Below are 23044 nucleotides of genomic sequence, written 5' to 3' on the forward strand. Positions count from 1 at the left end.
AGATGATTTTTTTTTTTTTGTGAATATGAATTGATTTTATCAATAATTAAGTAATGAAATCAGGTCAGAGTTTAACAAAAATTACATAAGAAAATCTGGAAATCCAAAAAATCTATCTAAGCCAAATTAAACTAATTAAAGTCTAAAGAGACTCACGCTAAACAGCAAGTTTAAGCTAAGCAAGACTAATCTTACTTTTTAAGGAAAAAAATCATTCATCTAGTTTAATCTGCCAACGTGCATTTGTGGTACAAATATCAACTAGAGAACATCTTAGAAAAGTTTATAGAATTCACTCCTACTTTTAAAGGCTTGAGTCTAGAATGTCTGAAAGTATAAGAACCTAAGCTAGTACTTGCCTCAGATTCATCAGAAGCCATCAAGTTGGTCTTCTTGCTTTGATTCTTGTCAGATTCTCCATCCTTGGCATTTTCACCTTTTCCTGCCACTTCATAAGGTAGCTAGTTCACACTGCCTACTGGGCGACCTCTTTTTCTCTTTGGTGGTTCATTGTTATCAGGAGGACCCTCTAATAATCCCGTAGTCACTGCATCAAGATTTTTCTTTCTAACAGCTAAACTGAAACGCAATTTTTTTTTTTTGGAGAAATTGTTACCTCATCTCTTTCTCTAAGACGTCTTTGTCCTGTAATTGGTTCCATATTTTGCCGTGGCTCTTCCAGATCTCTGATCTGCACCTGTCGTTGTTGTCAACGCATAGCTACCACTGATTGAGGGAGCAAAGCTTCTGGAATGCTGGGGGGGGGCCTTGAGCTTTAAAAATTAGGATTTGGTTTGCTGCCATTCCCCGATTACCATTTGAGGATCCTTAATTCCACGTAGCACTTGAAGGGCATTAGACTGCTCTACTGCTCCAACCGGGGTGTCACTGTCTTCTACTAGTTCTCGCTCCGAGCATGGGAGGCCTACATGAGTGACAAAGCCGCAGCGACTGCAACGGCCAAACAGTTTGTTATACCTGAACTGTACCAGTAATTGGACATCATCTTCCACCCAGAAACAACACCGGAATAGCAGCGACTTCTCATAGTCAATTTCCACTCTTATGCGCAAAAGCCTAGTTCGGAAAGCAGGTGGGTCATACCCTTTGAACTCCCCTAAAGTACTGCCAATCAATCGCATGATTCGTTCCGATCTGAAAGTCGGAGCACTCGTGCAGCATCATCCAATAGGAAGACGTCTTCAGAGCCACCATCGCTACCTGGATGACACCATCATAGTCTGCTACTGCAATTGGGGCTTTGTTGAAACCCCATGGACCTCCCTTCTAAACCCTAGCCTTATCAGCCAGATCTATGAAGGAGCAGGGCCGGTCTTGAGGTTCTTGATGCCCTGGGCGAAATTTTTTTTGGTGCCTAGAGCTTGTCTGGAGATTTTTTTGATTTTTTTTATGACGATTCTGGGATTAATTTGGCTTTGAAAAGTTAAGAATTGACAAGTTTTTAGAATAATCAACAGAACCACAAAAACCAAGCAACCTAACTTCTAATATTCATAATTTCAAAATTGAAAAACACCCAATACCTATTTTGATAAATACCTCAACCTACATCATGGAATGTCAAAAAATTTGTCTAATCACCGTAGAAGAACAAAAAAATAGAAAGAAGAAAGATTGGGAGTTGAAAAACAGAGAGGAGAAAGATTGGAGGCACCAATTATGAAAATAAATTGAGGGATTGAATAACCATTGAAACCCTAACTTTAAAAAGAAATTTGTTTGATTTCAACGTTTTGGAAAGAGTGAGAGACTCTGCTATAATGATGCTTGACTTTTTGCAGTTCTCAAGGACTTGAAGAGTCGAAGAAGAAGAAAAAGACAAAAAAACACACAGCTAGTGAGTCTAGAATTTGAAAATAATTTTTTTTTTTTTTTACATTCCGCTACATATTATTGTAGATTATATATATATATATATATATATATATATATAATATTGGTGCCCCACCTTCCCTTGGGCCCTGGGCTGTTGCCAAGGCTGCCCTTGGGCAAGGCCGGGCCTGTGAAGGAGAAAAGAACCTGGTCATCTTCGCCAACCTCCTCAACTCGGAGAGTACCATTTACTCTCAATAAAGATCTGAGCATTCCCAGAAAAGAGCGACGAGAATACTCCCTCGCCGTGAGAAGCTTGCCAACCAAGAAAACTTCCAGTTGTCGCAAACCTTTAGATAGACGGAGGTCCATCAGTTTCTTTCCTTCTGCCATGGCAAGGGAGGATGCAAGGCGTGCTGCCATGGACTCAAATGAAGCCATTGATGTTGGAGAGGAGGCTACGCAGATGCAAAGGAGAAAAAAAAAACCCTAACCTCAGGTTAGAGAGATGCGGCCATGGCTGGTATGTGTTTTTTTTTTATATTTTTTTTTTTGGGTTTTTGTCCATTTACCTCATTTCTAGGGATTTTTTTCCCACTTACTCCATTAGGTTTTTTTAATTCTCTCTTACCCAAAACACTCTAAGAGGGTATTCCCTAATACCCAATTAAAGTTTTTTTTGTTTTTTATTTTTTTTAATACCATTTTACCCCTTTGTTACTCAGAGAGAGAGAGAGAAACCATATGACACTTCGCCGGCCGCCGGAATCCGATCACCGGCCGCCGCCCACATGACTTTTCTAGAAACCTCTATTACCCCCAATAGACGTCTATTGCCCCCCAATAGACGTCTATTGGTCCTTTATTGGGGGACAATAGAGGTTTCTAGAAAAGTCATGTGGGCGGCGGCCGGTGACCGGTGATCGGATTCAGGAGACCGGTGACCGGATTCCGGCGGCCGGCGAAGTGTCATATGGACGATACGTCTATTACCCCGTAATAGACGTCTATTGCCCCCCAATAGACATCTATTGCCCTCCAATAGATGTTTCGATTATCGAAATGGTAACTAATCTTTCTATAATTACACAAATAAAACTTTGATAAAGAAAAAAAAAGGAGATTACATCAATTCAAAAACGTCTATTACCCCCCAGTAGACGTGTATTGCTCCCCAATAGACACCTATTGCCCTCGATAAAACTTTTTCTTTCCTTCTTTTTTTCTTTCCTTTTGGACCTTCTGCCCCCTATTTTACCTAAAAAGTTAAAAAAAAAAAAAAAAAAAAAAAAAAAAAAGGAAAGCAAGAGGGTTGCAGCTCAATCATAAAAAAACAAGTCAAGGTATGGACTACATGGAGGATGAGTAGGCTCCAATCTTCAAAGATTCTCCAATACTAGTTGTTGCAATTCCATACAATAGATAATTAAAGAAAAAGAAAAGGAGAGTGCAGCCATCAGAAATAAAACACCCAGGTTATCATTTGCCACTAGATAAAAAAAAAAAAAGTTATTATTTGCCAAAAAAAAAAATCAAAACACCCGGCTTTGATTTCGTGATCGGCGAGGCCCAAACAACCGGCGACCTTACCGGTTCCGATTGTGGCTGGAGAGTGAGGTGAGTGAGGCCAGCAACTCCCGCTTCTCCTCGCCTCTTTAGTGGTGGCGCTCATCTGCTTCATAACTTGGCCTATCTTGGTTGGCGGGGCTGTCGGAGATTGAGGAGAGAAGGAAAACGACATCATCGGAGATTTTACGGGAGCGGGAAACGGCGTTCGATGAGGAGGCGGAGATCCGGTGGGGAGACCACTTCGCCAAAACCGACTTTGCAGTCTTTGCCATCGAACACCAGGGCCACGACTTCTCCGACGGCCTCGTTGCTCGCATCCCCGACATCAACCTTGTCATCGACGACTGGGCTCTATTTCTAAAGCTTGAAGGGCCCCGGCCGGTCTCTTCCGCAGCATCGACGCCGGTGTGGACAAGGACGGGGGAGAGAGAGAGAGAGAGAGAGAGAGAGAGAGAGAGAGAGAGAGAGAGAGAGAGAGAGAGAGAGAGAGAGAGAGAGAGAGAGGAGACAGAGTGGCATTGGTTGTAAATCTTTAATTGGATTGAGGGTAAAATTATAATTTTATGTGAAATTGTGTATGTGGGAATAAAAAACTGTTGCTGGGGTAAGTGAGAAAAGTTTGGCTCATTTTGGTGCTTTTGGTCAAGGACCCTTTTTTTTTTTTTTTTTTTCCTGAGATGACAATGTAACTTGGGTGTTGTTTCTTTATGTTGCTTATTTTATTTTCCTCTGGTAAGGTCTTGGTTTCGTCTCGTTCCTTTGTTTTTTTGTTTTTGTTTTTTACTAATAAAAAATAAATAGAGGGATGGACGATATATATGTTCTTAGTTATGGTGGACCTTTTTCTTTCGAGATTGTGGATGGGCGCTTGTTTGACCTAGCAAAATTGCACATAGGGTCACCGTGATAAGAACACAAATTTTAATTGTTTGGTTTAGTGTTAGTTCATTAACACAAAAAGAACCATTAACATAAAAGTATTCTTGTAAATTTTGAGTTTCTCTGTTTAATATACATTAGAAACTCTCTACTTCATCATAACACCTTTCTCAATTTTCTTGACAACAACCTTAACTCTCAACTTTCAAAAAGAAAAAGGTACCTTGACTATATAAGATTATGTGTGCTTTTTAGGTTATCCTAAGTTTACACGATGTTGTAGGTAAACTTTTAGGTAGTTTCCTAACAAGTAAAAGTTAACACGAAATTTAATGGTTCAGTTTTGGTTTTAGCATCTTCCACATATTAACTTAACGGTTTGTTATCGTGTTTCACAATAAATATACGAAATGAACTTAATACAGTACGACACTACTTGGTGTTTTGTCAACTCTAGCGCTTGACACCCTAAATTCTCCATCTATTTCTAATCCTCTATTTTTTTGGACATTTTATTGAACATGGCCCTTCTATTGAGGGATCTCTCTCTCTCTCTCTCTCTCTCTGTGTTATTTTTAAGGATCGATTATTAGACTAACTTTTCAATCACATATCAACGTCTTTACCATTCAATTTTTAGCTAAATTGATGATCATTAAGGTGTTCATAATTGTGATTTACAATTATAAACATAAACAGTTCAGGTTAGACAGATTTGGTTCGCCCATTGATTTAATCTAGTGAAATACTTTAATAGTATATTATATAGAGGGCCCTTCTAGTGAGGGATCATTTTTTTTGGCCATTTTAAGAGATAAATTATTAGACCAACTTTTCGATCACATATCAACATCTTTAAACCAAATTGATAATCGTTCAGACATTACTGTGATTTACAATTATAAACATGAATGGTTCAGGTTGGACAAATTTGGTTCGTCTATTGATTTAATTTAGTTTGATAGCTTAGCAATCATCAATTTAGTTGAAATTTGCAAAAGTGATTTATTCATGAAGTCTTAAGAAATGAATGGTAGAGATGTTGATAAATGATAAAAAAGTGGTTCCACAAAGGATCCATTAAAATCACCAAAAAAGAATCTCTTAGTAGAAGGGTCTCATACATACATACATACATACTTTGCAAGCAATATAAAATGAAAAATTGTCCAAACAATACCTGACGTTTCGGCCATTTTAAACTTTCGTACCTCAAGTTTGAAAAACTTCATAACGGTACATGAGGTTCTGATCCCAACCAAAAATTGGTACCTGGAGCCGTTAGCTCTGTTTGGCATTTTTTGTAGGGTATTTTTATTTTTTCATGTTTTAATCCATTATTATTTTTTATTTAAGCATCTGTTTCTAAATTTTTCCTTCTCCCTAGCTACTGGTCTTCTCTTCCTTCACTGTTCAGTCTACACACACTCTCTATTCTGAACCTCCCCAGCACTGAATAATTGGTTTAGTCTCAATTATGCTCTAAGCTCTCAATTATATGGCATAAATATGTAATCTTTCCCTTTCTATAACCCTAATTTTCAAACATTATCTCATCTTCACATAAACTCCAATCTCCTTTCTGATTCTCTCACCCCTAATGGCGTCACTCACTCCCGGATATATCACTCTCTTGCTTGTATTTTGATTACCGGAACAATGCAAAGTTATCGATCTTGAGCAAATTTGATTAGTGGGTTTTAATTTGTTGAGAAATATATTGCAGGTGGCTGATGCATTATGGCAATGGAGGCTTGACTCGGTGCCGACTGCCGAGACGTGTTGGACTCCGAGTTTGCGAGCTATTCTGATCATAACATGTCGCTATTCCCCAAGTGGAAGTGGACCAAAAATTCTCAAACAGCACGAAAACTTTGCAAAATTGAGCTAATCTGCCCGACGGCAACATAACAAAACAAATCTATTAAGAGATTACAGAGCAAATTCAAATGGGAATTTGATTGGTTTCTGAATTCAACAACAAAAAAAAAAATCCCACTTCTGCTCTTTCAAATTTTTATGTTACCATTGGGTAGGAATCTGTTATGGTCTTTTGGTATGCCTAGCAAAACATTCCGATATTCATCTAACTTTTTTTTTGAGAATGCTATTCATCTAACTTGAAATTTAGGAAGCTCAGAATAACGATGAGGCTGTGAGAGAAACTGGAATGTGTCTGAACATGAAGCATAAAAAGAATTTTAGTCTCCTTTCAATCCGAGATAAACAGTAAGTTCTCACTCTCTTTATGCTTATACAAACTTCTTATTCTTGGAAACTAAAATGAATCTTATCTTTATTTCAGAAACCAACAACCTTGCCTGATTTTGTAAATCAATGCAACTGAGAACGACAAGCTAGTTTTGAGTGAAAGGAAAAATATTATACTAATGCTCTAGATATCTACTTAGAATGAGAACTTCAGAAACAGCAAAAGTGGGGTTTCTTTGTTGAATTCAGAAACCATTTGAATACCTTAAGAGATCTGAACTTTCCAACCCCATCACAATTCACAGGCGATAATCAAGAAGAAGCAAGCATTGAAATACGATGCTGAAGAAGAGCATACCCAACTGCCACCAATGATGAAAACCCATCATCAAACACCCAAAACCCAGACACAATAGCAAATTACAAAGCTGTGCTGAGAAGCCCAAATGAATATTGAAGACATTGAAATATCAATGAGGAAATGAAGACCATATGAATGCGAGGGTTATGGTTTGAGAAAGTAAGAGATATGATGCTGAAGAAGATAAGAAAGGAGCTTTATTATTATTATTCTTCTTCCACCATTGTTAATGGCGGATCCGGTTGGGTGTACCCTTTATACTCTGACCCGAGTTAATTGGACGTCTAAAGGAGTCTTGATCAATTTCAGATCAAAAATCCTCTCTAACTCTCTCTTTCTCTATCAATTTCACAACCGATCTACTCTCATCGATCTCTTTCCTCAATCCATTGATCACAGTCACTCTCTGATTTCCAGATCACCTAAACAGGCCAAAGAAGAAGAAGAAAATAGTGTGAGGAAGAAGAAGACATTAAAGAAGAGATCGAGGGAATGGACGAAAATACTCTTCAAATTATGTCAACTGGAAGCCGTTGTAATGGAACTAACGTCTCCAGATATTAATGTTTGGTCGAGGTCAGAATCTCAAGTACCGTTTTAAAGTTTTTCACATTTGAAGTACGAAAGTGTAGAATGACTGAAACGTCAAGTACTATACGGACGATTTTCCTTACCGTTCAGGTTGGACAAATTTGGTTTGTCTGTTGATTTAATTTAACTCAATATTTATCTTAGCAATCATTAATTTAACTGAAAATTTACAGAAGTGATATATTCATGGAGTCCTAAGAAGTGCATGGTAGATATGTCAATAAATGATCGAAAATTAGGTCCACAAAGAATTTCTTAAAATGACCAAAAAAGAATCTCTTAGTGAAATGATCCCATACATACATACATAAAAAGGAAAACTTTGGAAGCCATATAAAAAGTGAAGAAGCAAGCATAACAAGCCAATTAAAGGAATCCATAAACCTGGATTGATTAGCAACAAATCAAATTGATGATAATAATAAGCCACCATAGGTGGTCGAATTGGTAAGAACTTTCAGATGTGGAACCCCCACACCTGGGTTTGAATCCCGCCGACACTGATTAAAGTTAAATCTCAATCTATTCTTGGTAGCCAGGGAAAGGAATTACCATGTGATTATAATAATGTTTGGGTTATTCATGATGATGATCATCAGCTTCAGCAATCGAGCAATGGAGATGGGTACAATAATCACATTCTTTACAGTAGTAAAGCCAGCAACCTTGAGAGATAGAGCCTTTACACAAGTCACATATCGTCGTCATCTTTTGTTGTACATTATAAGAATTTGGCACGGAAAAGAGGAGAGTAAGCGGGTGCTGATGATGTTGACGGCGGCTTGGAGTTTGAGGCAAAGTAGCGCATTGAACATGGAGATTGAACTTGCATTTGGGGCACTGAAAGCTGAAACAAGTGCCGGATTCACCGCAGGCATTACATGTGAACTCACCGCTGTTGTTTTCGTTGTCGTTTTGATAGGGAGGAAGGGAGAGAAGAAGAGGGTGTTTGGGGTGAGAGTTGTGTAGAATTTCTCTGGGGAGTTGGAAGCACAAGTCGTGGAGGTAAAAATGGCACTTGGAATTAGAAGACTTGCTGCATTGGTAAATTACAGAAACAGCTTCACCTGATTGGTGGAGGTCTAGCTCATACTCGCAGACGGAGCAAATCAATGCTTCATCATCTTCATGCACTGTTTGAGGCATTGTTGGGCACAACTCCAACTCATGCCGGTGGCTGAAATGCTTCACCATCTTCGATATCCCGATCTCCTCTTCTCTTCCGATCCTTTGAATAATTGCTATTGGATGATCAATCTTGTATATATATATTTCTATCGATTATCATTCATTCTTTATGTGTATGTGTGTATATATATCAACTCATGGTTGCCTTCCTTTTTAATATGATTTTGATTGATTGATTGGGTAAACAGAGCCTTGGATCTTGGCATCCTAGCAATAAGTGTGTATGTAATCCTATATTTGACCATACATAATACATAATATATTCTCTGATCTGGTCCTTAATGTCATACTGTTTTTCATCTGGTCCTTAATTAATCCATTTAATGGTCTGGATACTGTTTTAAGGGTGGATTATTTAGGTTGGTGGAGATGATTTGATTGGATATTTTCGGTTTAGGTTGATGGAGTCAATCAAGGCATGATTGACTTCAACAATTGAGCCTTGATTAATAACATATTATCTGTTATGATATTTTTGTTTTTGGTCAACTTATTTGATTCTGAGCTTGCTAATTGTTTTGGTGCAAGCTAAATCAAGAATTGAATATGATTTTCTTGGTTGGAGATGGACGTGAACATCAATTTGGACATACCTTTCATTTCATTTGACTTGTTCATTAAGTTCGAAGGTTACGCTCATTCCGCGTTCCATCTCTCTGCAGGCCCAAAATATTGACCAGCCATTTCATGTCTCTCCGTGTCCAATCTATGTGATCTAAACTTTAAAGCCTACCCTCACACATACACATAATCTTTTTGAAGAATATTATGTCGATATATTAATAATTTTTAGGCCAGAAAGAACCATTACATATTCTCCCTCTACCATCTTTGGGTAGATAAAAAGTTTGTGGTAAAAAAAAAAAAAACCACAGCGATACATAGATTAAGTCCGATCATTTGACGGTACCCATACTCACTTATTCAAAAAAAGCCTATAAACTATGTTACCAATGATAAGTAAATAGGCAAAGTTCAAATGGAAATAAAACTAAATTTTCTCCTTGCCCTTAACACTAGGGCTTGGAGGTTTGCTAGGGCAGATGACACTCAGCACATCTTCAGCATAAACTTTCTTACTTTTGGAGGGGTTTTTGTTCTTCGACCCCAGAGGCCTTCCTTTCTTCTTCTTGATTGGCTGTGTATCTTCTTGTTTCATAACTCCTTCCTTAAGAATCAGGATTCCCCCTAGAGCCTAAATCAATCCAAGAGACTTGGCAGAGAATTTGGTGTGGAATTCCGGCAACTTCAGCTTCTTTTGGAGCATGGATGGGCTTGTAACCTGGTTACTTTCTCCAAAAGGAGTTTTCAGTTTCTTTGGGGACGGAATGGTGATGGACGCCCTATCTTGACTGTAGCTTGGTCTGTTTCAGCAGGAGGTAAGGCTAACACCTTATTTGCTGCTTCAGGCCTCACATCCTCATTCTTGATGACAATGGGACGCCTAGGTTTGTGTGTAGATGGATGTATGGGGGCTTGAAATGAGATGCCAAAGAGGTCCCAATTGCAACCTGTGCTTCAGTGTTATTTTGTAGCGTTGGTGCAGCCCCCAGAGGGCATTCATCTTGTTCATGGATAATCAAATTGTAGTCCCTGCACTTTCCATGTAAATTCTCAAAGAAATATGTTATCTCCTTCATCACACCAGGGATCCGTTTCAACATACGTTTCAGAAAGAAGGGTTCAGATATAGCATGCGCTACATGAACCCTAATCAGGCATTTGTGATAAAAAAAAAACTTATGACACTACAAGAAAATGACTCTTTTACCGCACACATTTTACGGCGTGCATTAATGCGTGCCTTAATAGGCACACATTTACGGCGCGTTTTCACGTAGGCCGTTAATACCCTTTCTGATATGATCTTTTACGGCGTGCATCTAATGCGTGCCGTAATAGACACACATTTACGGCGCATTTTCACGCAGGCCGTTAATACCCTATCTGATATGGTCTTTTACGGCGTGCATCTAATGCACACCGTTAATGTCATTTTTCATTTGGTCTTTTATGGCATGCATTGATGTGTGCAGTAAAAGTAAAAGGCGCAAAAATTTGCATCAAATTTTTTTTTTTCCCTCCATCTTTTCCCTCTACACATTTTATTTTTATTTTTTTCATTTCATAACACAAAAACTTTTCTCTCTCCTTGGCACAGACCTCAATTTTTGCCATCTCTTCCTTCCACGTCTCTTCCCACCGCCAAGTCATCGTTCACTAGATTTGGTCCACCGCCGAGTCGCCGGCCGCGTATCTCCCACCACCACCACCACGTTCTCTGCTCCTCTCATCGAGATGTCGTGGATCGATTGAGCTACGAATTAAAGAACATTGAAGTGGTTGCCGCTCTAGTAAATTGGGGCCACCGGTTTCAGGGTCTTGAAGTTTTTGAAACCCTTTTGGAGAAAGTTGAGAACTTTGGCCTTGTCTTGCTCATTGGTTTTTTTCTCTGGCCAAATCAAGGTACAATTTTTTTCACTTATTGTTTCAGTTTTCATCTTCTGCTTGATCTATGTAGGGTTTTCAATTGTGGGAAGGTTTCTTGTCTGCTTGGTTTGCCTAGTTTGTTGGTTTGGCTGCTTATTTTGATCAATCTTGATTGTTCTTAGCTTTAGTGGGACTTCAGTTGGAATGTGTTTCGATTCGGGGAATCAAATCCATTCTGGGTCTATTGAGTTGTGTTCAAATTTTGAGTTTTTTGCATTTATGATCAAGCCCAGATAGATAGTTTAGAGAAAAAGTTTATATTTTTTTGTTAAGTTTGAAGTTGAATATGTGCTTGGGTTTGAATTTTGAATGGTTGTTGTTTTTGTCTATGATGAAAAGAAATGTTTGAGATTAGAGAGTGAAAAGTTTGAAAACACACACACCACTCTATTCCTCCTGTCTTGTATATCGAAGGAGCTCAAATCCAAAGTCTGAGCAAAGTAAATTCGCTAAGCACGAATCGGTAATCCTCCTCTCCTTTTCAATTTCAATTTGTAGGTAATGGGTAAACCAAATTAGGGTTTCTTTCTGAGCTTGAAGTTGGGGTTTCACTTAGATCTGAGGATGAACACACGAGGCGAGCCCATCAACAGCAGTCGTAGGAGTAGTCATTGTAATCGACGGTGGTGGAGATGTCGGAGTATCAATGAACCAGGACGCATGAGGGACGCAGAGCAATAAAGAATGACTCGTGCAGCTTGAATTTATAGCAGAAATTGAAGAGCAACTCCTATATATATCTTCAAGATACAGACGGAAGAACAGACTCAAGAACACACCCACAAGATACAGAGCAATAAAGAATGACTTGTGTGTTTTTTTCTTTTTTTTTTCTAGATATATAGATGACGATGCTGCAAATTTTTCAGTTTTGTTTGCGTAACAGTAATTGACATTGAAAACCACAATTCCGTTGGCTTTCTGCATACAGGAATGTCTTAAGCTTTGCATATCTTATCAAGAAGGGGTCCTCTGTCTTGCTATCAGGAATGTCTTAAGCGTTGATATCAACAACTGATCTTGCTCAACATGCACTAGAAGTAAGGCTCTGTATATATTCATGCAGAATTGCAGATGATATTCTTTGGAATATGTACCTTCTTCCTATAGCTCAAGAAACATGCATGCAACTAATCATGAATAGCAGAAGAGTTTTATCATTCTTTACTTATGTTGGATATCTTCTGCAATGGGCCTTTAGGTAGGGAGAGTGCAGTTTTCTACAAGTGTAATCACATGTTTTTACTTAATTCTGTTGGTGGGATTTGTCAACCAGACAAGCGGTTATTAAGTACGCACTAAAATGTCCAAAAAGATACTAGAACAATATTAAACATTGGTTCCATTCGCTTTTATGATTTATGAAATAAATATAATTAATTCTAGCATTGCATGTTATTCAATCTACAGTATCAGAATGATTACATCAATCACTTTTCTCATTCTTCTATGCATGATAGATTCTTTCTCACAAAGTTGAAAGTGCTCAAGCCTGTTAATTTTGCAGATTGAACCCATTCACAACCTTTTTGCTGCCCTTTTCCTTGCCAGCATTGGGATGCTGATTCATGTTCAGTTTCTCTGGAATCATGTTGATATATTACTCGCGTCTGTCATCTTAGTTATCATCATAAAAACAATTATTATAACCATGGTTGTCAAGGGATTCGGATACAACAACAAAACATCATTCCTAGCAAGTTGGATTTCCAGTTGCATTGATATTGCTTCTTTCTAGTAATTCAGTTATTGACAGGTATTGGATTGTGTATTTGTATAGGTTGGAATATCTCTAGAACAGATAGGCGAATTTGCTTTTGTTCTTTTAAGTCGTGCCTCTAATCTCCATCTAGTCGAGGTTAGTGCTACCATTGGAGTTTCCGCAATAATTGATGTCCTCCTAAATAACTTATGGCCACAGTACCTCTAAATCTCTTAAACATCTACCTTGTAGCATATATGTAAGATATTTATGAGTTGGTTGTGCTGAGACTTTGACTGTTTTCAGGGGAAATTATATCTGCTGCTGCTTGGAACCACAGCACTTAGTCTGGTAGGATATAATCTTCATTCTGTGGTCTGTGTATGTACCCGAACAGCCTTGAACATTTTCTAACTGAAACATTTCCTGAAATTCTTTTGCAGGTGACCACTCCTTTTCTATTAAAGCTAATCCCTGTTAATGAGCTTAAGGTAAACCTTAAAAACAAAACGATATTTTGCTCATGTTAGTATACTTGTGGCACATATTATCCTTGAAACATAGGCCACACGAGGATGGTTACTCTCGTTCTAGTTTTGAAACCTAATCAACTTGGTTCTCATGTGCTCTATGATCCTAATGCAATGTAGTTTCTTATTTCGTCTCATGTTCTCAACATGCTTGGTCTCTTCTACAAATTTACTGCATTAATTGGGAATACAAATCATGCTGTGAACTTGTTTGTTTGTGTAGACATATTTTGTGCTACCAGTCTTTTCTCTCCCATGTCAACATTTTTATTCTTGTTGTCATTTTCTTTATTCTAATGCATGTTTTCATTGCCGAATAGTAAGAGTGAAAAAAGAGGAAAATATTATGAAAGGGATAGTAGATATGTATTAAAATGGTGGAATATAATGTGTCTTGTCATGTTTATAATGCGTATGAATAATAACAGGTTCAGTGGAATTGATATTGGCAATTACTTTATGAACAATGTTCATGGCACACTTGGATTATATGAATTGATAAGTATTTCAGGTTTAAAGTATAGATATGCATTTTAGTTGGCTTTTAGCCTTTCTGGACATCTCTTGTTTCCTTCCTATTTTAGTCAAACTTAAGATCATTAATTGCAGTTCGTCTGATGAATCTTGCCACCTTGCATTGATCTCCATATTAGATACAGTTCTTTCCATGAATTTTTTCATACATGTAGTTTCAATACTGGTAGGATGGAGACAGGTTTTGGAGGATGTGTGAGTGCTACATCCATGGAAATACTACTAAGTATCTGCAAGTTCCTGATGGGGTAGTTCCTAGTGGCGTTGCCCTTGTATATCAGGAGATTGAGCAGCAAAGAGAACTAGATGATTTGGTATATATTTTCAGATTATGTGGGTTTAAATTGTAGAGTTGAAGTTTGATGTAATGTGATCTGCTACTTATACATTTTCAAATATTGTCATGCATTTTGTAAAAGAAATTAATTATAATTTGATTAAATTGTTTCTCATTCATTTTATTTGTCATGGATGCATGAGTGATCAGTGGTGATACTAATGTGAAATTGGTACACCTAAATTTTTTTTTTTTTTTTGAAACCTTATTTACGACTTGCAAAGTACGCCTTAAATAGGATCTCAATAGCTCTTTTACGGCACACATTATACGCCTTAAATAGAAAGTCTTTTAGGGTGTGCAGCGTGTGCCGTAAATAAGGTGAGTAACATTTGTGATATTACTTTGACGGCGTTCTTGGATGCACTTTAACGACGCATTTTAGTGTGCCGTAAGTGAGATATGTCTTTTACGGCACACATTGTGGGCGGTAAAAGACCATTTTTGGTGTAGTGTGATCAAAGTCCAGATACTTGCCTGCAATTGAAGCCACACTCATAATAGTTTTCCTATCCTCTAGAGCAGGTGGAATACCTGAAATCTTGACCCAGAATAAGAGATGATTCATGGGAACCACAAGCAGATCTGCAAGCCCATCATATTGTTGCAGTAGTACAGGAGATCGGCTAAAGTACCATGGCCTTCCATGGATAACCTTGTTTTGGTCTCTCTTCAGATCAAAAGTAAACATAAACCGGCCATGCCCGCTGGCTTGCACTTTGAAGCCTCCATCAAGGACCCAAATCCTTTGGAAATGGCGTTGAAGGTCCACAACTTCATATTTCTTCTTCGTCAATGGTTTGGCTAGAAGAAAACCTGAGAGTTTGATATGTTGCCTCCATCATTTAGGTGGGAGATGTCGACAACATCAAAGCTCGCCAGAGCGAGCGAAGCAGCAAAGCTTGCAGTAACATCCTCGATGGATGCCATGCTTACGGTGAGAGGAGGTTGGGATGCCGCGAAGAGAAGGCTAGGGTATGGAATATGGGAGTGGCTATAGGGAGCAGCTAGGGTTTTTAGGAATTGATACAGTCTTGCATTCTAAAAGAAAAAACAAAACAAATCAAAAATATTAGACAGAATATTGCTTTACAAATAAAAAATATTAGATAGAATACTGATTTGGTGTGTAATAAGTCCCTACATGTATTTTGTAGAGCTAGTAGGGCTAACTGCCTGTCTATGCACTCAGAGTGCTTTGTCTGCTCTAGATAGGCGGTGAGCTTCTTACTTTGTCAAATAGTCGCTACCTCCTAGTGGTAGGGTGAGACGAAGTGTCGTCGGGGTTATCCTCCGGCGGTAACATAGTAGGAAAGCTGTGAGTATGGTAATTATGCTACGTTGTAATCTAGTTACATATCGAGTTATCTTTCCGTTATGTCACCACTATGTCAAAGCAAATAGAGTCGCCAGTAGAGCTCGCTTTGCTAGTTGGTGCCTTGTTGAATACAATTATTTGGTAGAGACTCATGATAGTATTTCAGGATGTTCAGAGCCTGCGTCTGGTAGTAGTCTGATTCTCGCTTGTGAGGTTGGAGGCTGGTGCTATCGCTTAGTCCAGAGCTGTCAGAGACGGTTGTTCGGTTGTTGCTATGATGTGGATGGGTGCCCTGAACCATTCCAGATTCAATCTGGATCGGGTGGTTTCTTGGGTTGGTGGAGATTAGGCCATGCTGCGCTGGTGGTGGTCGGATTGGGTGAGCTGGTGTGGTGGTGCAGCTATCATGGTGCAACCGGGTCGAGGGAGTGCTGGAGATAGAGGCCCAACATTGGTCGTGGTGTGAACAAGGCAGGGGACAGTCGGCGGTGGTTTTCCTTGAATTGGACTGGGCCTTACATGGCTCTGATCTCTTTGATAGGGCTTGGGTTTGGGCTATCCTATTGGGCCTTGCCTTGGCTTACATTTTATTTCTAGTTTTTATTTCTTTATGTTGTTTAGTTTGGTTGCGCTTCTTGCGAGCAATAAATCCCTTCATTTGTTGTGTAGGGCTAGTCGGGCTTTTTGCCTGGGTGTGCACTCAAAGTGACTTGTCTGCTCTAGGTAGGTGGCGAGTCCCTTGCTTCTTCAAATGGTCGCTACCTCCTAGTGGCAGGGTGAGACTAAGTGTCATCGGATTTAACCTCCGGTGGTAGCATAGTCGGAAAGTTGTGTGTATGGTAATTATGCTACGTTGTAATCGGGTTACATATCTTGTTATCTTTCCGTTATGTCGCCGCTATGTTAAAGCAAATAGAGTCTCCAGTAGAGCACTCTTTGCTAGTTGGTGCCTAGTTGAATACAATTATTTGGTAGAGACGCATGATACTATTTCAGGATATTGTCTAGATGCTTATTGTAATCAGGGGTTTAGGCTCAATGTCACGCCCTGATTTTCAAGCACAAATAATAAACAAATACAACAGGGCGTGATGGTTCAGATAGCCGCTTATACCTAACACTAAGGCCGATTATGCATAGATCGAGCTAGATAGCCGCTGAAAGCTCACGTTGGCCAAAAATTCAAATAAAAAAACTGAGCTCCACATGTTGATACAATCTACAAGACTAGCATGGATCGAAAGAGGAGGAAAAAATCTAGTTGGTTTCATGCCCATCCATTACTGGAAAATGAAGTTACACTTGGGTCAATCGCCATCGATTTTGTGGGCTTTGATCCGTCTTTTACTGTGCAAATTGGTGGCTTCGGCATTTCCAAAGGATTTTTTCCCCTTCTTGGAGATAGCAAGCGAAGCCACAAGACTAGCTGAAACTTCATAGACCATGTTTGACGAGTGGGTGTTGAGAATGGCGAGATGAGGAGCTACAACGTAAACCAATTCTCTATACTTTTAGGTTAAGAAAAAATATAGATCGTTCATTATTCTTTATTTGGATATTGGAGTTACTTTTGTTTCAAACTAGAGTCATACCCGTGTGATGGGCGGAATAATAACTAGAAACTTGATGTGTTCTGGTCTCAAATTTCAGCAACTAAAGAGAATCAAAGTTAGGAAACTGCTTACAGCAATTTTTGGATTAAAATTGTGTTTCTCACCCACTCTTTTTTTCTTTTCTAATTATCTTTTATCTGGGACTTTGCAAATGAATGGACTGGTGCTCAACTAAAGGCTAACACTGACACCCTATACAGTTACACTATGTTGTCCGGGTGCAGACCTCCTATGAACCACTTCAAACTGAACATTGATGGAACTAGAGTGTCCTCCTTTGGAAGAATTGGTGCAGGAGGGGTCATCAGGGACCACAATAGTAATTGGGTGGATGGCTTTCAAATTAATCTTGGCATTGGAGAAATTCTGGATGTTGAGGCTTGGGGTCTCTTTTTTGGATTAAAGCTTGCCTTAAAACATAATACTATCAATCTTGAGGTTGAATCTGATTCTGCTGTCCTTGTACATCTTTTGCAATCATCAAACACTGGCCTTCATCCCCTTGGCTCTTTGCTTGATGGTTGTGCTATATTGATGGCCAAATTTCAGATTGTCAAGCTTGCTAACATCTTTAGGGAATGCAATATGATTGCGGATGCCCTTGCCAAGAATAGCATTGATCATGAGCTTGGACTGATCACCTTTGATGATCCCCCTATTCATGCTTCCCAAGCTTTCTTAGATGATCTATCTGCTGTAACTAGAGCTAGGAGGACTGGGTTTTGTTCCAGTTCTTAGTTTCTTTTGTTGTTTTGTTTGGGTCTTTTAGGCCCCGCTTGTAACAAAAAAAAAAAAATTTAAGTTGATTTTATTTAAAAGGCATATATGACAATTCAAGTTTTGGTGAATAGAGCATCATAGAGACAAAAAAAATATTCTGACTCCCAAAACCTAGCATCCTATGCTCGGTATTTCAATCATGGCGACCGATGATGGTCTGCCTTCTAAATGGAGGAGCCCTCTCCACCTCCGGCTGTCCAAGCCCAGCCTTCCAATGCTGGAATTTCTCGGCAATCACCTTTCAAAGCCAAGAGGTTGAAACTTTCATGGTTTTTTCTTCTTGCCAGAATAAGTACGATTTGGATCAATTGTTAGAGTTCGGTGGTCTGCGGCCCAAACGGGGACGGCTAAAACTGTACTTGTGGCTCAAGTTATCGATGGAGAGACTGAACGCAGAGGCGATGCTCTATAACTCAGGGACGCAGCCTTCATTATGGAGGTCGATCTCGATTCGGCATGATTTAGGCTCAATCATTCATCTCCGAATGGCCGAGTATTTGGGGCGTGAACCTAGTTACTGTGAGATGGGAGTAGTACAAGATTTAGCGGTGCTACATCTAGGTGTGACGGCTATGGCGTCTGTCGACAAAGCAAGGGCCGATGTGGATGGTGTTGGGTGGCACAAGGGGGTGCCTAGAGCTTAGGTGTCCAAAGCAAAGTTGAGGGTTGCTCGTGTTGGGTGGCCCAAAACTTTTTTAAGGCCTAACTCAAATGGGTGGCCCAAAACGTGGTGCGTGCTGAAGTCACAAGGGTTTTGGGTGTCCATAACAGATATTAGTGTATGCTATAATTGAGTCGTTTCATGGACCAAACTGATGAGCTCTACCACTATGGGTTTTCACATTTGGGATCCAGGAGGATTGTCTCAACTAATCACCTTTTTGTTCTTTATGTTTTGGGGTGAGTCTATATACTATGTCTCTTTTCATAGTTTTTTAAGCTCGCTCTTAATAAGTGACCACTGGTTGTCTAATGGGTGGTGCTAACATACCACGTCCTAAACTTGCCCATAGAGTTAGCAAGAAAATGTATGTATCCATGTCACTCTAGTGTGAGTTGAATGAAATTTGATGTATTGATTCCAAAAAAAAAAATTCAAGTTTTGATGAAACCTTTGACGCCAAAAGTGCCTCAATTTATAGTAGTAGATATATCAAAACTGAAACTTTGTAGAGTAAAAAAGGAAAAGAAAAAATAGAAAATTACAAAGAAGTGTCACTTTGAGACTTATATGACTCATAAGGCCACCTAAATTGTTTTGTACACATAAGGCCATTTTAGGGCCCAAAACTATCAGCTCCTTTTTATGCTATACCTATTTTACCCTCACCTATCTATTATTTAAATTTCTGTTTCAGATTTAGTTACTCAGTCTCTCTCTCTCTCTCTACCACGATGAAACTCTCTCTCTCTCTAGCAAACCGTGAAGCTCTCTCTCTCTCTCTCTCTCTCTCTCTCTAGCTCGCTTAGGAAGACAAAGCTCTCTCTCTCTAGCTTGCTCAGGAAGACAAAGCTCTCTCTCTCTCTAGCTCGCTCAAGAACTCTTTCTCTCTCTAGCAAACCGTGAAGCTCTCTCTCTCTCTCTCTCTCTCTAGCTCGCTCAGGAAGACGAAGCTCTCTCTCTCTAGCTCCGAAACGAAGATGAAGCTCTCCCTCTAGTTTGCAACAGTCTAATCGATCATTGAGGTTTAATTCCATATCTCTGCACTCTGTTTAGCTTGATTTTTACTTCGATTTCATCAGTGTAATTTCGTTTTTGTTTTGATTCGATCTCAGCCTTCTCTCTCTACAATTTGTTTAGCTTGATTTGTATTTCAAATTTCATCAATGCGATTTCATTTTTGTTTTGCTAAACCTAAATTGTGCTTAGCTTATAGTTAAATTAACTGTTAAATCATGCGTAGTTGTTGTGATTTCATCACTGTATCAATCATGTGTTTTTGTTGAAAGTTGATTGCACAATGAAACTGTTGTGCAAGTTGATTGTTCATAGCTATCTCTGTTAACTAATGCAGGTTTTAGCTGATTTGTACAGTCAAAGTTATGAATGCAGTTTGTAAATGCTACTGATACAGTTCAGAAAAGCAACTAACAGAATGAAATAATTCTACATTTGCTATTTTGTTATATATTCTTTGTTTTTTCCTCTTGCCTTTTAATTCATATCAAAACTAGAAGCTGATTGATAGACTGATAGGTTCGCGGTGCAGCGGCACGCTGCTGTCTTCATTTTTCATTATAATACCAATCTTTGTCATGTCTTCATTTTTCCTTTTTGATTACATATAGTAGCTTTGTATAACTGTTATAGTGCCTTTATCTTTCTGTGGTAGTAGCTTTCTTTTCCTCTTCTAGTATTCATTTTCAATCTGATTCCAGTAGCTTTTCTGTTTGATATTGCGAATAGAAGCTAATTATTCTTCCTCTAATGTGTAATTGCAGTAACTTAGCCATGGATGCAGAACCTTATGCGAGGTGCACGTATGTGTTTGAGACGATCGTGTTCGTTCTTGTTATGAAACATACGTTTAATGATATTGTGAGGGAGGTCTCTATGGGTTTTAATAATTTGAATCTTGGTTCATTCTACTTGAGGTATTCTTTCCCTGGATATAAAAGCTGTGTGTTATCAAGTGATATGGATGTGAAACTGATGTTTAGGTGTATGTTTGATTTTAAATTGAATACTGTTGATATTTTGGTGAGGGATTCTAATGGGAGCACCATTTTGGTGCCTTATTGTGGTGGGAGTAGTAGTTTTACTTCTGCAACATCTTTGGATGATTTTTCATGTGCTTCTTCATGTTTGTCAGTGGGTTCAAGCAATATTATTGATGCAAGTGAATACTTGGGGTGTTATAGGCCAGAGGCTCCAAAGAGTTATCTCACTCATGAGTGGCAGGGCTTTATAAGGCATGAGGATCAAAAGTTTGAAGGGGGAGTGTTAGAATTTAGGGAAAAGTTGACCAAGTTTGCTATTGAAACTGGTTTTCTTTTCAAGTACACACGGAATACCTCAAGTCGTGTTATTGCAGAGTGTGCTAAGAGATATTATGATGGTTGTCAATGGTCTATTCGCGCTTTGAAGAACAAGGTGAATGGCTTTTTCTACATAAAGAAGTTGAATAATGTTCACACATGCAAAGGAGTTCTTAGGCAGCAAAAGAGTAAGCTTTTGGGGTCTCATGTTGTGAAATCGGAGATTGCTAATGAGTTGAAGTCCAATCCTCAACTCAAGCCTAAAGAGATTGTGTCTCGTTTCAAGCATTCTTTTGGTTTAGATGTGTCTTATAGGACTGCTTGGTATGGGAAGGAGTTGGCTAGAAAAGTTGTCCATGGTCATGATGGTGACTCATATTCTCAGCTGCTTTGGTATCGTGATGCTATTTTATCTAGTAATCCGGGCTCTTATTGCATATTGGAAACTGATCCTTTAAGTAATCGTTTCGAACGTTTCTTCATTTGTTTTTCTGGTTGCATTGAGGGTTTTAAGTCATGCATTCCGCTTCCGTTCGTGGATGCGGCTCATTTGAAGAGTAAGTATAAGGGATACATGCTCTATGCTACTGGAAAGAATGGAAACCAAGGTATGTTTTATTTTGTGTCCTCTGCTCTGTGCTCAGTATCTTGGACGGTAGCTTTATATACCTGTGATAGTATATATCTATGCCTATGATGGCATCTTTTTGTACCTATTTCAGTAGCTTTTAAAGGGTCAGTAGCTTCTGTTTCAGTTTCCATTTTCAAATACTAATTATTTGTTTTATCTTTTTTTTGCAGAGTTCTTCCCCTTTGCATTTGCAGTTGTAGATTCTGAAAATCATGCGAATTGGGATTGGTTTTTTGATCATCTATATAACATCTTGTCTCCACAAGGTAGAAATGTGACTTTTGTTACTGATCGACACAGCGGACTGTTGAATGCTGTTTCCAAGGTATTTCCAGATTCTCCTCATTCATACTGCTACTACCACCTTAAGGAGAATGTTAGAGGTGTGTACCGAAAGCAATCTGGAAATTATTTTGTTGACAAGATTGTGGAGGAATTTATGAAAGTTGCTTATTCACCTACATTAGCAAGCTATAACTTCAACTTGCACAACTTGAAGAAAGAAGGTGGTCCACCTATTGAAGAGTTTCTGCGATCTTTGCTGTTGGAAAAGTGGTGCAATGCGTTTTTCAAAGGAAACAGGTATGGTGAAATGGAAAATAGTGTTGCCGAGTCATTTAACAATTGGACTAGAGATTTGCGTGAGCTTCCTATATTTGAGATGTTTGAAGGCTTAAGGGTTAAGGTTATGGAGAATATGTCTGAGAGGAAGGTTGCATGCAAGAGGTGGACCACTATTTTGTGTCGTCCAATGGAGGCTTTGTTGAAGAAATCAATAGATATTGGGTGGCATTGGGCTGTTAGTATGTCTAGTGAGACTGTTTTTGAAGTTCATTCTAATAAATCAGTGGCTGTTGATCTTGGGAACGGCACTTGCTCTTGCCGTCAATGGCAAATTAATTCATTCCCATGTTCACATGCTCTTGCTGTAGTCCAAAAGGTTGGAGTGAAACCTGTGTATAGTTACATTGAGCCGTTTTACACCTGTCAAAGATACATGGATTCCTACGCGCATGGTATTCATCCTATACCAAATATGGAGAAGTTTTATGAAGATGCAGCTAGTTCAACTTCTGTTGTTAAGCCTCCATTGGTTAGGAGGCCATCTGGCCGCCCAAAATTTGTTCGAATGAAGTCTGCAACAGAAGGAGGCACGAGGAGGTGTATCAAGTGTGGCCGATGTGGTGAGTTAGGGCGCGACAACAAGATAATGTGTACTGCGCCAATCTGAAAGCTGGCAGTAGTACATGAACAGATGGTGTATCTTTTTACAACATTAACAGTAGTTTTCTATAACAATTTGACTGTCTTTCTATACTATTTGGAGTAGCTGTTACTATACTGTCATTCTTTTACAGAGCAGAGCTTTTACTTGTATTGGCAACTGTAAATGAACAGAGTATCTTTATACAACATTAACAGTATCTTTTGATCACCTTTGCAGTATCTGTTTATATGATTGGGAGTGGCTTTTAGTGATGATGTAATAGCTTTTACT

At 38.9% G+C, this 23044-nt stretch overlaps 2 protein-coding genes across 2 annotated transcripts; one reads left to right on the plus strand and one right to left on the minus strand.

Moving 5' to 3' along the window:
* Window positions 1-6508: 6508 nt before the first annotated feature.
* On the minus strand, window positions 6509-8780 carry LOC112181940. The gene is made up of 2 exons (XM_024320345.2): window positions 7997-8780; window positions 6509-7275 (listed from the first exon to the last, which is right to left on the minus strand). Exon 1 carries the CDS (start codon window positions 8636-8638, stop codon window positions 8021-8023), a length of 618 nt encoding a protein of 205 aa, XP_024176113.1. The 5' UTR covers window positions 8639-8780; the 3' UTR covers window positions 6509-7275; window positions 7997-8020.
* An 11608-nt stretch (window positions 8781-20388) lies between these two features.
* On the plus strand, window positions 20389-22777 carry LOC112190598. The gene is made up of 2 exons (XM_024330050.1): window positions 20389-21523; window positions 21717-22777. The coding sequence occupies exons 1-2, from the start codon at window positions 20389-20391 to the stop codon at window positions 22775-22777; spliced, it is 2196 nt and encodes a 731-aa protein (XP_024185818.1).
* Window positions 22778-23044: the final 267 nt, after the last annotated feature.

This window comes from Rosa chinensis, chromosome 1, assembly GCF_002994745.2.
Source record: "Rosa chinensis cultivar Old Blush chromosome 1, RchiOBHm-V2, whole genome shotgun sequence".
In the NCBI taxonomy this organism is placed as follows: Eukaryota; Viridiplantae; Streptophyta; class Magnoliopsida; order Rosales; family Rosaceae; genus Rosa; species Rosa chinensis.

Bases quoted from the DNA above. Each gene is read 5' to 3' on its own strand.
- LOC112181940 (XM_024320345.2), bottom strand. From the start codon at position 8,638: ATGGTGAAGCATTTCAGCCACCGGCATGAGTTGGAGTTGTGCCCAACA.
- LOC112190598 (XM_024330050.1), top strand. From the start codon at position 20,389: ATGGATGCAGAACCTTATGCGAGGTGCACGTATGTGTTTGAGACGATC. The intron at 21,524-21,716 runs GTATGTTTTATT...TTTTTTTTGCAG, and splicing joins TGGAAAGAATGGAAACCAAG to AGTTCTTCCCCTTTGCATTT.